Below are 14,271 nucleotides of genomic sequence, written 5' to 3' on the forward strand. Positions count from 1 at the left end.
GTATTTTGAGGTACCAGGTGGGGCTTGTGAACACTGAGATGGTGGGGCAGACGGACCATCCCACGGGAGCACAAGGGTTGTCCCCCACATGCTTGGCAGTGAACCTGGCAGTGGACCAGAAGTACATCCGGTCCACTTCTGGGTCTGCCACGGAGTGCGCAGGGGACCCGCCCACCCCCTGGCTCGGTCACTAGTGCCTTCTGGGTCTGGGGGGGCACCTGGGGTCCCCCCACGGCCGATTTTGCTGAAGTATTTCCAGTCCACTTCCAAGTCCACCGCTGAGCGTGTGGGGGATCCCTCCTGCGCTCCCGTGAGATGCTCCATCCACCCCAGCATCACAGTATTCACGGTGGTACCTCAGCATCACAGTGTGCCTGGTACCTCAAGGTACATAGAAAAAACATCTAAAGCTGTGTCTATGGCCAAATTGTTGGTTCTCTGAATCGGAATCGAATCTTCAGATTCAGCTGAATCGAATCGGCACAGTGATCTGAATCAGCAAATCGAATCCCCATCCCCTGAATCGGGCCGAATCTGAATCAAATACTGCCTGCTTCACACATCTCTACTGCTTACCAGTGCCACAGCTCTGAGGGTCCTACACTCCCAGTCAGAAATATGGCTCCAAACCTTGATCTCTAACATTAACTCTACCCAAGGTCAGAATGTTCCAGCAGCCTCAACCCTAGCCCCAAGCAGAAGGCCACATGCAGCCTAACCACAGGAAGTAGTTTAGAGAGGCCTCAAACCCCGATGCTAAGCTCAGCATAGGGATCCCTAGCTGCCACAGTGTATGCTGGAGTAAGAGGAACCCTCCCATCCCTGAGCTGGACCCCTCCGCTGGGAGCCCTCCTAACCTTAACCCTTGGTGAGAGGTCTCGGGATCCGTTCCACTTACTACTATCATGAACTGCCTTACCTACCTATGCTAGGCTGAGGGATAGGGTTTGGGGGCACTCCAAGCTGATAGCATGGACTTTCCTGTGATCAGGCTGCTTGGGGGTCTCCTGCCTGGGTTTAAGGTTGAGGCTGCTCTAGTGGTCCAAGCAACAGTTAGGGTTAGTTTTAGGGTTTGGGAATGGACAAGATTTGTAGCTGCCTTTCTGCTTGGGGGTGTTAGGAGTCCCAGATGTGTATTTAGATCACAGGTAGGTAAGGGTGGTCCTTGCTACTTGTAAGGAGGGTGGACCCTAGGGCCCCATACCTGATGTTGGAGCTGAGAGTGCTCTGACTAGTAGGTCTGGCTTTGGCATGGAAGGGTTCTTCCTCCTTCAGCATATGTTATGGCATTTTGGGATCTCAAGCTGTACCATAAAAAGTGTTGACTAGTGACTCTCTGAAATCCCCCGTCTTCCCTAGCCTTAATTCACCTAATGGCAGCTTCAGTTAGGTGCTTACATGAGTATAGGATTCACATCCTGAACCAGCTGCTTGAACTTGGGCACCTATGTTATTCCTTCAAGTATTGGGTATTGGCTCTTTCTTTTCTTTTTAATATTCCAGTGGGTAAAGCAGTTACCTCAGAAATAAGACTATAATCCCTTACTCCCTTTTCCAGGGGATGATCCTCATTATTGGATACATTCATCCTCCTACTTGTTGGTCTTATGAATCTTGTTTTCCTTCCCACACAGTGGCATAACTTTGCCATACGAGAGTTGAGTGTCCCGATCCCAGCTTATCCTATTGACTGATGGCAAGGATGTGGGAGATGTGAGTTTTCCCCTTACAGGCTGTGAGGGGTCCTGTAATCCAGCTCTCCCACTTCCTGGGTAACTGCTCTAAGTGCTAAGTTATTGCATACAAGTTAGGTTTTCCCCACTGCCAGGCTTTGAATAAAAGTGGCTGTGGCAGCTGCACTTTGTGCTGGACTCAGTACTGCCAATGTGTTTGATAGTCACAGAGCACACCTACTGGATCAAGTTGCTCCAGGAACTTAGATGCAGGGGCACTTGATTTTTGAATACCAAATGTAAGTTTGAGAATGCATCGAGAACTATAAGAGTCTGTAGGATAACTTTCATGGCGAAAGCCTAGCCCCCCGAACAGTCAGGTGGGGTTTTTGTGCCTCACTCCCTTGGACTTAAGTGTCTGAGGTTCTGCCTAAATTGCAATGGCCTGAATCATGTTTTTGGATCTAATCCATAAATATTAAGTTAGTTGCCTACAGTCCCCAGGTTCAGTGGGAAAACTGGGATGCAAAGCCCTGAAGTCTGAACACCAAATCCTGTAGTCCAGACATTAGACTTTCTTCAAGGTTGGGGGTAAATTAAACAAGTACACTAGGTTGAACAAAGTTAAAGAGGTTAAGGTTTAGCACTACCTGTACGCCATTGCTTCTCTCCACCATCAATAGGTAAAGTAAAACCTCAGCTTTTAAGTCATTAGAGGGGCCCTTGAGCTTGCAAGTCAGAGAACATATTTTCAAAAGGCTGATAAGTAACCTAAGGGTCATGAACAGACATCAAAAACATAAACAGGCATTGTACGGTTGGAGATGCACTTCCCAGAACTTCTTGTACTACTTTATTTTTATTAATGTACTTAATTCTTCCAACAGAGATACCCAGAATTTGGAATGACTCCTCCGGCAGCACCAGGACTGATGCAGAGGTAGCCTTCTGTTGATAGAATTATTATTTATTTCTATTTTAGTACTTTTACAAGGTTAGAATGCAGTGGAGGAGGAAGAGGGTCCGGTTGTGCTGAAGTACAGTATAAATCTGTCAAACAGATAGGCTGCAGGCCAGATTTCACTGACATAATGTATTTATGTGGCCAGCACACTGCACTTGAAATGCAGAGTCCAAGCTTTCATTAAAAAGGAATGGGTTTCTGGTTGTGATAGCTTCAGAGAGAAACTTCCAAATATGAGCTGATGTTCCAGTACTCAGAGCGGCTACCTGAACCTCCATTCACAGATTCTTCTCCCACTGTCGCTTAGAACAGGTTCCAGATCAAGCACCGGATCTGGTAGAGCTCTTCTGCATTTGCTCTTCAAGTGAGTTGTCTCCTACTGAGGGAACTTCTTATTAGGCACCTAGAGTGGAATCCATGTGGACATTTGTTTTATAAGGAACAGTAACGTGATTTTTTTCAAGACGTATTGTTCACATAGATCCCATAGATTGCTCTCCATCCTGATCTTTACAATACCTATAGCTGTCCCTGTTGATAAAGGCACTGAAAGGCTGTTGCAGCTGTCCTCTTTTTATATTCCCTTCTATGCTGGCCTGCAGAGTATGAGGAGCACTACTTCAGTTACAGCAGGTATTGCTGTTATAAAATAATCCGATCTCCCATGCGTGTGCTATATACATAGAGACTAGAATCTTTGTAGATATCATTTTGCAGCTCCACATGTACTCTGGAGTAATTGCTGTTATCAGGCAGATAAATCCCAGCCCATGTGAACAGAGAAGAGAGATTTTTATGTAAGATTTACAGCAGACATGTTTCCTTTAGCTGCCAATTCCAAATTTCCTACTAGGATTTTTTTTGTTATTTTCTACATAACCACAAAAGATTTGATTGGGAATAAGTTGCATCCTTTTACCCACAGCAAAGTCTTCATTATCTGCAAACCGAAAAGTAGACCCAAGGACCAAGCTCCAGGAGAAAGTTGGGGTCTGATCTTTGGTTTGGTCTTAAATCTTATTTTCCTTTCCACACAGTGACCCAACTTTGCCGTAAGGGAGTTATAAATAAAACATAGATAAAAATAGGACTTGTAAAGGGACCTATTTTGACAGCTGTAGCTGCTGGAGTCTTCTGTCTACAGAACGGGTCCAGAGAATTTTCATCTGCCCTTATGCCTGGCTCCTCTTCTGAAAGGATTGCCTCTAAAAAGAGAGAGGGTAATCATCACTGTGTATTTGTTTATTAAGGACTTAATTTCACACTGACACAGTTGGTAGTTTACCTGACTGAAGTAAGAAATGGTATGGACTGAGAAAGCGTTTTTTGGGGGGGATTCCAACACTTTGTGGATTACGTACGGTAAACACCAGCACACTGTGGTGTAGGTTGCCAGTTGATATTAGTTGTTAAGGATTTTCATTCACTTTCAAGCAGTCCAAGATTCAATGAGGTCACCTTATGGTAGAAAGCTATGTAGCCAGTAGTCAAACCTTTGCTCAAGACAAAGTGTCTCTATAGCATATTCCTTACTCAAAAGCTTATGAGCCCCTTGATACAGGCAGTTTAGCTTTTCTTAAATTACACATTGTTATAGGGGTTAGTGTGGTGCAAACTCAGAACTTACCAGTGCCTAGGGTTAAAATAAACCTGAAAGCGCATGGACCTGCCCAGGAAGGATTGTATAAAGACGATGTAGAGCATAGGATCCTTTTTCCTTTGAACTATGGGCATACAAAGGAAACAGTTGTTGTATTCAAGGAACGTGTTCTGTGCTCATGGTGACAATAATTTAACTGCCAGAAACAGTGTACAAGGCTGCAAAATTAGGAAGAAAAATAAATCTGAAGTTGCTGTGGTAGGTGGCCATTATTAATGTCATGGTCCAATGGTTTAAATAGCAGTGAATGGCAGAAAACCAGATTGCTTCCTTTTCTATGGCCTAATGTAATCAACATCTTTAATGGGCTGGAACCAGCTTGCATAGAAAGGCTTCTTCTAAGAGGTCACTCCCCTGTTGTGTGAATATAGAGGCAACCTTGACCATGCAGTGAGTGCTACATGATGCACTATGTGGGGTACAGCAAACTTATGCACACTGACAGTGCTTATATGGAAAGATTGATTTGCAAAGTTTTTTTTCCCCCACAGTGTATATTCACTGGAATTAGAAGCATTCTGTTGCAATGAGACTTATGGAAGGATGGGTCTGGGGGGCTTAAGAAATGCTGCTAAACTTGCCCTCTTAACTATAAAACTAGCAATAAAAAGGAAGACATCCCCCAAAATCCATTCAGCAGTAATTTTGGTAACCTCAGCAATGATGGCAATAACTTCATAAAGCTCTAATTTTGTGCTGTAGGCATGAAATGCCATATAAGTATTTTTCTTGCTCTTAGTAAGCACTTGTACTCGCAGCAATGATAAAACCCTAACTGGGCATCGTCAAGCACTGACTATCCGTGAGCAGCTATTCTAACTCCCCCATAAGTTTATGCAGCTGGGTTGAAAATTGATTCCTTGGAGTTGCTGAGTGTACAGTTGGGAATCATGTCCAAAGGAGTCTGACAACTCCCAAATAAAAATGTTACTGTTTAACCTTTTGGTATTATTTCTTGTATGTTATATGCTAAATCATCTGATAGTTTGCTTTTAAACGGCTGATATCTCCCAATTAAGCTACAGATTCCATTACCAACTTTCAGAACCATATAGCCTTCTGAGCCTTTCATAGGTAGGTCAGCAGTTCAGACAGCCTGTGCCAATAATAACTTGTATCCCATAGAGTCGTGTGACTGTTAAATGGCCTATGTTGAAAGTGAATAGATGAGTGAGCTTCAGTTCATTGCTAGGAAAGAGTTTCTTAGGTACTGTGGTGATGAATATAGTATTGAACTTAGATCCCAATCCTTGAACAGACTATATGTGGGAACGTGCCTGTGCACAGTTCATTGCAGGAACCACACTGTAGAGGACTGCATAGTTGTCCATGTGACGCAGAGCACTCTCACAATAAGTACGAGCTGACACCATGCTGAGTGTGTTAGTGGAGGAGCTTAGAAATAGATAAGCTGTCTCTTCGTTCTTAAAACATGAGCTCTACAACTCATGTTTGAGGCATGTTGACAAGAAGTGTAGGAAAGTCAGCTGTTGGGCTGCCTGCCCTGCACTAGTTCTTTGAATAAACAGTAGGCTTTCCTCTCCAGTAATCTCAGCTGGCACCATTTAGTCATGCTAAAGTCACCTTCATATTTTTAAGTGTTCTTAGTAAACAGATACTCATGAAGTTCTTATCTCCACGTAAAGAGAGTGCCTTTCCATGGTCATGCCAAAGAAAATCTTAATCTTTCGCTGTTCTGTGACCAGGGCTGTCCCTGGGGGCATGAATCAGGGTGACCGCTGGGCACCCTATGGAGCTGGGCAGAGTGGTCGTGGTGACTCTGTGCTGCCACCGCCGGCTTCACGTCCAGCCGCTCACTACCTCCCCACCCCCTGCTGCCAATACCGCTGCTGCAGATGGTGGTGGCAGCTTCTTTGGGTCTAGGGCACATGGGATCGGGGCAGAGGCAGGGCCCCGCATGGGCTGATTTGCCCCGGGCCCCGCACCCTGCTCGGGTCAACTGTCTGTGACACAACTTTATATGATATGTCTTAAATAGTCACAGATTTCCAGAGCACAACAAAACAAAGACGTGCCAGACAGTAGAGATCCCATAAAAGACCTTGGACTTCGTGAAATGCAAGCAACATTTTGTAGTTTCTTCTGATTGATTGATTTAACGACAAGTCCTAAACCCAGGAATGCTTGCCCACAAAGCAGTGGTTCTCAACCACTTTAACTTGAGGCACGCTTCAGAAAATACAAGCTCTTACTATTCACTTATATTTTGACTGCAGAAAAATACTAGAGCAATTCTTCTGTTGAAAAGAACTCAGAAAGACCACAAGTCAGAATGTTTTAAACACTATAGAATCCTATTTGAAATCTCTGGTTTTATCTTGTGAATTGTGTTTGCATACCTAACAGTGCTAACATTGTGTGGCACTCTGTGGCACCCTCGAAAGGATCTTAAGGTACCCCAAGGTGCCATGGTCCCCTGGTTGAGAATCAGCTGCCCTGGAGTTTTGGACCAAATAGATATCTAATATAAGCAAATGAAGTTTAGCTGGTGGTGAGTTTTACAGTCTATATTTCTGATTCTTTAAGAGTTTTGAAGCAGCCCCAATATAAGAAGAAAACACTTGTGCAAAACTCTTGTATTGCAATCCTTGTGAGTCTGTTTTTGTGAAGGGCATGTTATGAAAGGCTGTTATATGAGTAAAGTGTGGTTCGTTTTGCAACAGTTAAGATAAAGCCATGCATCAGAGTGATCATAGTAATGTTAAGTGCAAGGGACAGCATACATGATTTTTTTTTATGCTTGAAAGTTCAGTCCATGTAATCTTATGTTCTTGTTTTGCCAGCAGACAAAATTTTGGCCCAGGCTTCCTTCAGTCTTCAGAGTTAATGCACCCAGACCACCAACAGTCTGATGCTCAGTATTCTGCCAGAGGGGTATACTCTGAAGAAACACCATCAGTGGCACGACCACGGCCAGTTGGAAGCACTGCAGGTACTTTGGGGATTACTGAACATGTGCTGAAATTAAATATTACACCTTTTTCAAAAGAAGATGCTAAGAAGCAGTTAGGCAATGTTAACAGTATGCACTGGTCGGTGGGTGAGTAGGAACAGAGGACCTTGTAGTCAAAACTACAGGGGGTTTACCTTTATCGGGGTTTTATAGTGGGATTACATGTACTTTTTATCCTATGGGAAATGCATACAAACACATACACATTTTTCTTGTGTGAAGTCAACCTGAGAGTAGGAAATAACTGCAGTATCCAAAGGAGAGTTCAGTGAATGCTGTTTTCATTACGAAGTGGTGTGTCATTTTTGTGTAAAATTAAATATGAACTCCTGTCTTCTAGAAGAGTCTGAAGAAACATTCTGCTCAGAATCAATTTTGCCAATTGATCCTACATCTTTCTTATTACGTGAAACTTTAACATAGAAACAGGATCTTTTAGTAGCTGGAGATTTCATGTATTTTTGCTTCCACCATGAAATCATTTTCTCTGACTGTGCTATGACTTCCACAGCAGCCATCAGTAATATTTACACAGTATTCTAATTTTACATAGGGATGAAGTGAGTGGGAGAGAGAGAGTGAGAGTCTTCCTCTGAAATTCTGTTCTCATGTAAATCTGACAATTAACTTACCTCCAGAAAACAAAAATGCTAAAACATGGTGCCCCCCGCCCTGTGGTTTCTAAATTAAATATATTCACATCATAGTTGAGATGGTTCTAAATTTGTCCTGTAGTTGTTCTCTGCCTATAATTGTGCAGGTGAAGGTGGTGGGTGTGCTCTTAATGTTTTTTTTCCATGTTTATATCATGTCCTAAATGATGAATTCAAATGACCAGTTCCTATTCCTCAACTAAGAAAGTACAAGTAGCTATAATTTTCACATATGCTTTTGAGGAAAAATAGTAACATGAATTTTGCATGTAAATTAGGCAGCTTGCCAATGTCTTGCATGCGCGTACACGCACACAGGCGTGCGTATACATTTGGACTCAGTTACGAAGTAAAAGCAGCTCATGTTTCTCAGAGTTTTCCAAAAGGTGTCTAGGGCCATTTAAAGATTAGTTTACTCCTGACATATTTACAGAAAACCTTTGTCCTCTCAAAGGAGGAAATTTGGGGGGCGAAGGGGCAGGAGGGAAGGGGGAGCTGTCAAGTTGCCAAATGTCTCATTTGATGATTGTGATTGCTTTCTCCTGAATACCAGAGTAGTGGGGAGGATGAGGGTGACAGGAAGCTTCCAGACCAAGTTAATAAAGCAAGTATCGTATGCAGTGACCTTCCCATTGGTCAATGGCAGTGCTGTTTAATATTTAATCCCAAAGCAATGCTGGAAAAAAATAAACGTGTAGCCATACGTTCTGTTACTCTGAGGGATGGGACACAGAACAACTTGCAGTTAGAGTCCTGCTGAGGTGATGCAGCTTAGATGTGCCATTATAGCAAATGTTTTTCTTTGCTGCCAGATAGCCATTATGAAAAATTAAGGGCTTCCTTTAGATTTTGTTTTAATGACTCTCACTTGTGGGATGCAGTGCACTTAATGCATGGGATACCAGAGTCATGAGGTATTTTCCATCGGTGAAAAGAAGGGGAATAAAAAGCACCAAACTGAATGAGCTATGCCAGCAGCAAATAACCTGCCTACAATACATTCCTAGTCTCCTACCTGATGACCCTGATAAGTGAGTTCAATAGATGCTGAGCTCCTCTTTCCACCTGCCTCCGTTCCTTCCAAAAAACTGTGTATTGTCAATTTGTCTGCCCTGCAAACTTAACTGTGTATAAAGGTGAAAAAACCCAATATTTGCTTTTAAGGTTCTCAGATACAGCACCTCACTCAGGTGGGAATTGCTAGCAGAATCGGAGCTCAACCAGTGGAGGTGCCCTCAGGCAGAGCAGGGCATGGCCAGCCTGGGGGAGCAGGGTGGCCCCAGTACCGTGGAGAAGATGAATTTGCTAGGCGAGATGCAGTGAGTACTGTTTCGCATTTAAATAGCTTTTGAAATATCATGTTCAGCTAAATTGTTGCCTTAGTCACTATTAGGAGTTTCTTCCCCGGATTCCTTTCTTTGCTTCCCTGATACCCTTTGCTCACTCTTCTCACCTCCACTGGCTCTTCTCACCACTCTTGCTTGTTGCTCTCTCACCTTTTGCTTTTCTAAACTCTTTTGCTTGCTTATCCCTAACTACTTTCTCACTCAGGTCTTTATCCACAGTTTTCTGATTGCGGGTCACCCCTTCTACCTCTGAGCTCCAACAGAGGTGGATTCTATTTTTTGCTCTCTTCTTTGAAATATCTGTCTTCAGCCTGGAATAACTGTGGATAGAAAACACTGAGCTACATGTCTTAGATTCTCTGCTGGTATAAATGGTCAGAGGTCCATTGACTTCTGGACCAGTTCACACCAGTGGGCATTTGGGCTACTGAGTGCAGAGGTAAAGGTATCATGCATAGCAGTAAAGTAATTTCCAAAAAAGTTGTTTTGCCTGTCAACAATCACTCTGTGCCCTTATCTGTACTATCTGAGGAGACACTCTGATACAAATATTCTTGCAAGTGCTGCTTCTAGATATCAGACTTGATTTACATTATAAATGTTGTACTATTAGCCAATATTTTGTATTTCCCTGTGACTACCTGCCACCCATCTCCTACTTTTGGTCTGTAAGCCTTTCCCATACTCCTACCAGCCTGTGCTAGCTGCCTTGTACTTTATTGGGTTTGTGCCATTGTGCCCATGCTGCTGGTTCCACAATCAAGCTGTAATCTCTATTCACCTATTGTTCTTTAGGTTCTTCCTCCTATGAGGATGGAAGTGAGTTGCCTTTCACTGCATATTTTCAGCAGTCTGTATCCTTCACCCAATCCATAGCCCTTGTTGTTTTAAGAAAAATGTTGAGAGATTTGACAATGATAAATTTAAGCAGATTAGGCCTGATTTTTGAGAGAGACTGAGCACCCATAGCTCCAGCTGAAGGTGCTCTATACCTATAGGTGATCATCCTTTCTCCAAATTAGACATGGTACAAATGACTTCACTCGTACTATGCCAAAATACAACTAGTGAGACCATTGGGTCTATCTGCCTAGTCTAGCTTGGAGAGTTCTACTGTGCTTAGCACTGTGATGTTTGAGTACCTTGTTGCAATCTGGCAGGGATGTACATCTTCATGCTTATATTCATCTAGTCAGCTGAGAAACCCTAGCTTCTGTTGCATGCCTCCTCTGTGGCATCTCTGCAAGCTCTCATTTTGTCCTTCAGCCTTTTCCCCAGGTAGCTCCAGTGACTGTTGATCAACCTGGCTTTTTCTTCAGCTGCATGTGGTACATTACATTTATCGTTGTTGTTGTTTTATTGCCTGCATTTTCAATACTGTTCCAAGACAGAATCAGGACCTCATTTTGCTAGATGCTGGACAAACAGTTGTTTGTTTCAGACATCACTAACTATATATCATCCTCTTCCAGTGGGATCTCTCTAATACCACATATTACATTCAATGATTTTACTAGGTATGCCAACTCTTCATTTTGTCATTGGCATCCTGGGTGCATATCCAGCATGACAAAGCTTCTGGGCCAATTCCATAGGATTTGTTTGCTCTTATTTTGTATCTAGTACCATTTCAAGCAAGCACACGTCAACTCAGTTTGGGTTTGCCAAATACCGTTTCCCTTTATTTGGCTGGTTTAGCAGTTAAATCGTGTTCTCCACTTTGGTAGTCATTCTGCTTCCTCATTGCAACAGCTTGTTGTTATACTAGTATTTTATGACATGTTTTTTCAGATTTAAAAAAAATGCAGGCCATTACAACACTGATTAAAACCAAGCAAAATGCTTTGTTAGAACCCACCTAAGTACCTACTGCATGTCTCTCTTGTGGGAAAGTTCATCCTTTCTTTCCTTACCAGAGAACTATTCCCAGGGAAAAGACAGATTTCTGAAAGATTGGATCCCTATTATGAGAATTTCCTGTGGTAGTGGGGAATTTCTTTTTATAATGTATCCTCAGTCTGATTTCTCTCACTTGTTCAAAATGCTGAACTCTTATTTTTCCTTACTGAAATAATGGCATCCAGAGATCTTTAAAAGTTTCCTTTGCGATGCCATTTAATTTAATGCTTACAACCCTTCCACCTACACTCCTCCTGTTTCCGCTCTCCTTCCCTGCCACCCTCCCCATACCCACATATTTCTGATGTTTTCCTCTCCACTTAGGAACATTTGAATGACCAGTTGTTCTTCCCTGATAAACTTGAGTGAGATCTGAGTTTTTCTGGATTTTCTTTCTTTAGTTTGTTCTTTCTTGTTCCTACAATCTGCCCCCTCTGATTGAACTCTGGCATACTCTAAGATAGGAGTTCTCAACTGTGTCCCAGACCTGAAATTGGTAAGCAGGTGACTTAATAATAAGTATAACGTATCTCATCTAAGGCTTGATCCAGTCCTTTTCCAAGTCAATGAATGACTTTCCATTGACTACAGTAGGTTTTGGATTGGACCTGTAGCAAGGACAATTTACAATATTATTCCCTGTAGGACATTATCAAATCTTATGCCCAGTCAGAGAATAGTCACCAGTGGTGCTCAGCCTTCTGGCCCTGCAGGCCAGATGAGCGGTGTGGGGCCAATTCACAGGATTGGTATGATCCTGTGTACCAGAGCTAGCTGCATACCAACCCAGTTCTGCATACCAGATCCAGCCATGTGCTGGCCTGATCGAGGTCCAGTTCACAGGGGTCGCTATGTCCAGAAATTTGGCAACAGAAGAGCTGCAATTAATTCTGCCACTGCTTCCTGTCTCCAAATTTTTGGACCTGTGCGGAGACCCACAGGCTGGATGACATGGTCTCGCAGGCCAGAGATTGAGCACCCCTGGTTTACACTCTTTGCATCAAATAGAATAAACGCTTACAAAACTAATGTTTATTGCTGCTAAGTATATATAAAGTGTAAAACTTTGCGCAAAAATGAGAAGGTAAGAAAACTGGAACTGCTGGCACTTGCTTAAATGTTTCCAGCTTTTTACTGATAGACTATATTAAGGCATTTGTCACTGATCAGCTTGGTGGTATTTTGAGCTAGTGTATCTGTATGTTTCTATACCTTCAAACCTATTTAACTCTGATATTACCTCTAAAAGTAGAAAAACAACCACTTGCATTTTGATGAGCTATTAAAAATCATCCAGACTTTTTTTACCCCTCCCCAAAAATAAAAGAAATTAAAAATAAATTGTAGCTATCAAACATATTCCACTACTCCCATTAAGAAACTGTTCTGGTGATACTGAGTTCCTGTTTTACTAGATAAGATGCTGAATCATATGTTGTCTCCATAAGTTAATATATGCTGAGTGTAACTTAGTTTACTGTTAAGATCTCTATATCAAAAAGAATGGGCGATTTCCCCTCCCCCCCCCCATTAGGTCCATAAATCTTGCCCCTTTTCAATACAGTATTATTCAGACTAGCTGTCACATTTGTTAATCAAAGACTGGCAGGTATGAATTACTTGAGGATATCACTACCAAATAAATGTGCTTTCCTTTGAAAAATCAAAGAAATTACTAAGTTCTCTTTAGCAACTGAAAATGGTCCTTTCTTGATGGGAAGGTGGATTCCACTTAGAAAAACCTACTTTGCCCAAGATAAATCCCTTCACTCTTCCTATCAAAGCACCTTTTCCTCCAAAAAGCCCGAAAAACCCCAGACAAGACAAAACCCTATATTGCCATTGAGGAATGTAAAAGAGCTTCCTAGATAGAGTGTAAGATTGGAAGGAATTGCATAGTTCTGTCTGTAACAGAAATCCAAAGTCCATTCCTTAACTGTGATTGATAAACTAGGTTTTAAATCCGTTTAGCATTAAGCCTCTCAACTCCTTTGCTAGTTTTACCCACTCACTGTGAAAGCCATTAAGGCAGCCATGGAGGTGTTCTTATCTGCCTTCCTGGAAATGAATGTCCCTTCTTTTCCTCTGCTACTTTAAACTCTTCTACTTAATTCAGTTCACCATATGCCTACTTCACATGAATTTCTTTATTAAGCACTCTAAGTTGCATATAGAGTGCCTCTGTGCACTTTCAAAATGGGGTAGGTTACCTCACACTTTGCATCCTAGGAATGTCCGTATGAGGGTGTTAGTTTTGGGTAGCTAGTATATAGTTAATTTACACCCTAACTTACTGTGCATTAATATTTTTCCTTGTGTAGACAGTCACTCAAAAGGATGATGCTCTTGTTTCACAAGTAGGTAATCCCAGGGAATACAAACAGAGTGAAACCCTTGTTACCTTGGAAAATTGCCTTAAACCTGAGCAGTGTTCCTTAAACTGTATAGCTTGGACAAATCTAGAGAAAGGGAAAATGAAATAGTCATATGACTTTCCCCTAGTTCAGCTGTTACTTCTCCAGACCCTGTTGCCCTGAACACTATCCAAGTATATAGGGACTGTCCCTGCTCTGAAAGTAGAGGTGCACCAATATATCAGTCTGATATTAGATTGGCACTGATATAAAGAAAATTGACTATATCAGAAATTGGCCTGAAGTGGCTGATAATTTGGCCAATAAATGCCCATGTGTACATACAGCTGCAGCACAGCACACGGGCAGTGAGGAGCACAGCCTGGCAGTGTGGAGACTTACCATCCAGCTGGTAAATCTGGTGTGGTGGAAGGGGAGGTGGGAGGGAAGGGGTGTGGGGGGGCTGATCAACGCTGCCCACTGTGAGGGAGGGAGTGGGGCTGGGGTAGGTGCTGTGCAGCTGGGCCAGAGCGGGCACAGGATGGAGCTGCAGCCTGTCCAGGGAGTGCTGGGGGGGAGAACAGTTCCTATCACTTATCTGGGAGGGCACGGGGCCCCAGTCCACCCAGCTTGCCCCATGCAGATCTGGGTACCCCCCGTGCCCTCCCAAATGAAGAGTGAGAGCAGCAGCAGAAGCTGCCCCACCTCCCTGCACCTCCCAGACAAGCCACAGCTCCGTCCCATGCCT

The 14,271-nt window shown here is 42.9% G+C and overlaps 1 protein-coding gene across 6 annotated transcripts in view; it reads left to right on the forward strand.

Annotated features, from left to right (window-relative positions):
- The window catches only part of KIAA1549 (KIAA1549 ortholog), a 283,671-nt gene that overhangs the window by 257,930 nt on the left and 11,470 nt on the right, over positions 1-14,271 (forward strand). For 3 of the 6 annotated variants that reach the window (XM_019515386.1, XM_019515389.1, XM_019515388.1), the window contains 3 exons: positions 2,561-2,613; positions 7,102-7,250; positions 9,089-9,243. In XM_019515386.1, the coding sequence (XP_019370931.1) occupies positions 2,561-2,613; positions 7,102-7,250; positions 9,089-9,243 (357 nt within the window). The remainder of the gene's footprint in view (positions 1-2,560; positions 2,614-7,101; positions 7,251-9,088; positions 9,244-14,271) is intronic. The other 3 variants (XM_019515387.1, XM_019515390.1, XM_019515391.1) reach the window with 1 other exon arrangement.

The sequence above is a fragment of the Gavialis gangeticus genome, unplaced genomic scaffold (assembly GCF_001723915.1).
Source record: "Gavialis gangeticus isolate Ggan-Ray unplaced genomic scaffold, GavGan_comp1, whole genome shotgun sequence".
NCBI lineage: Eukaryota > Metazoa > Chordata > Crocodylia > Gavialidae > Gavialis > Gavialis gangeticus.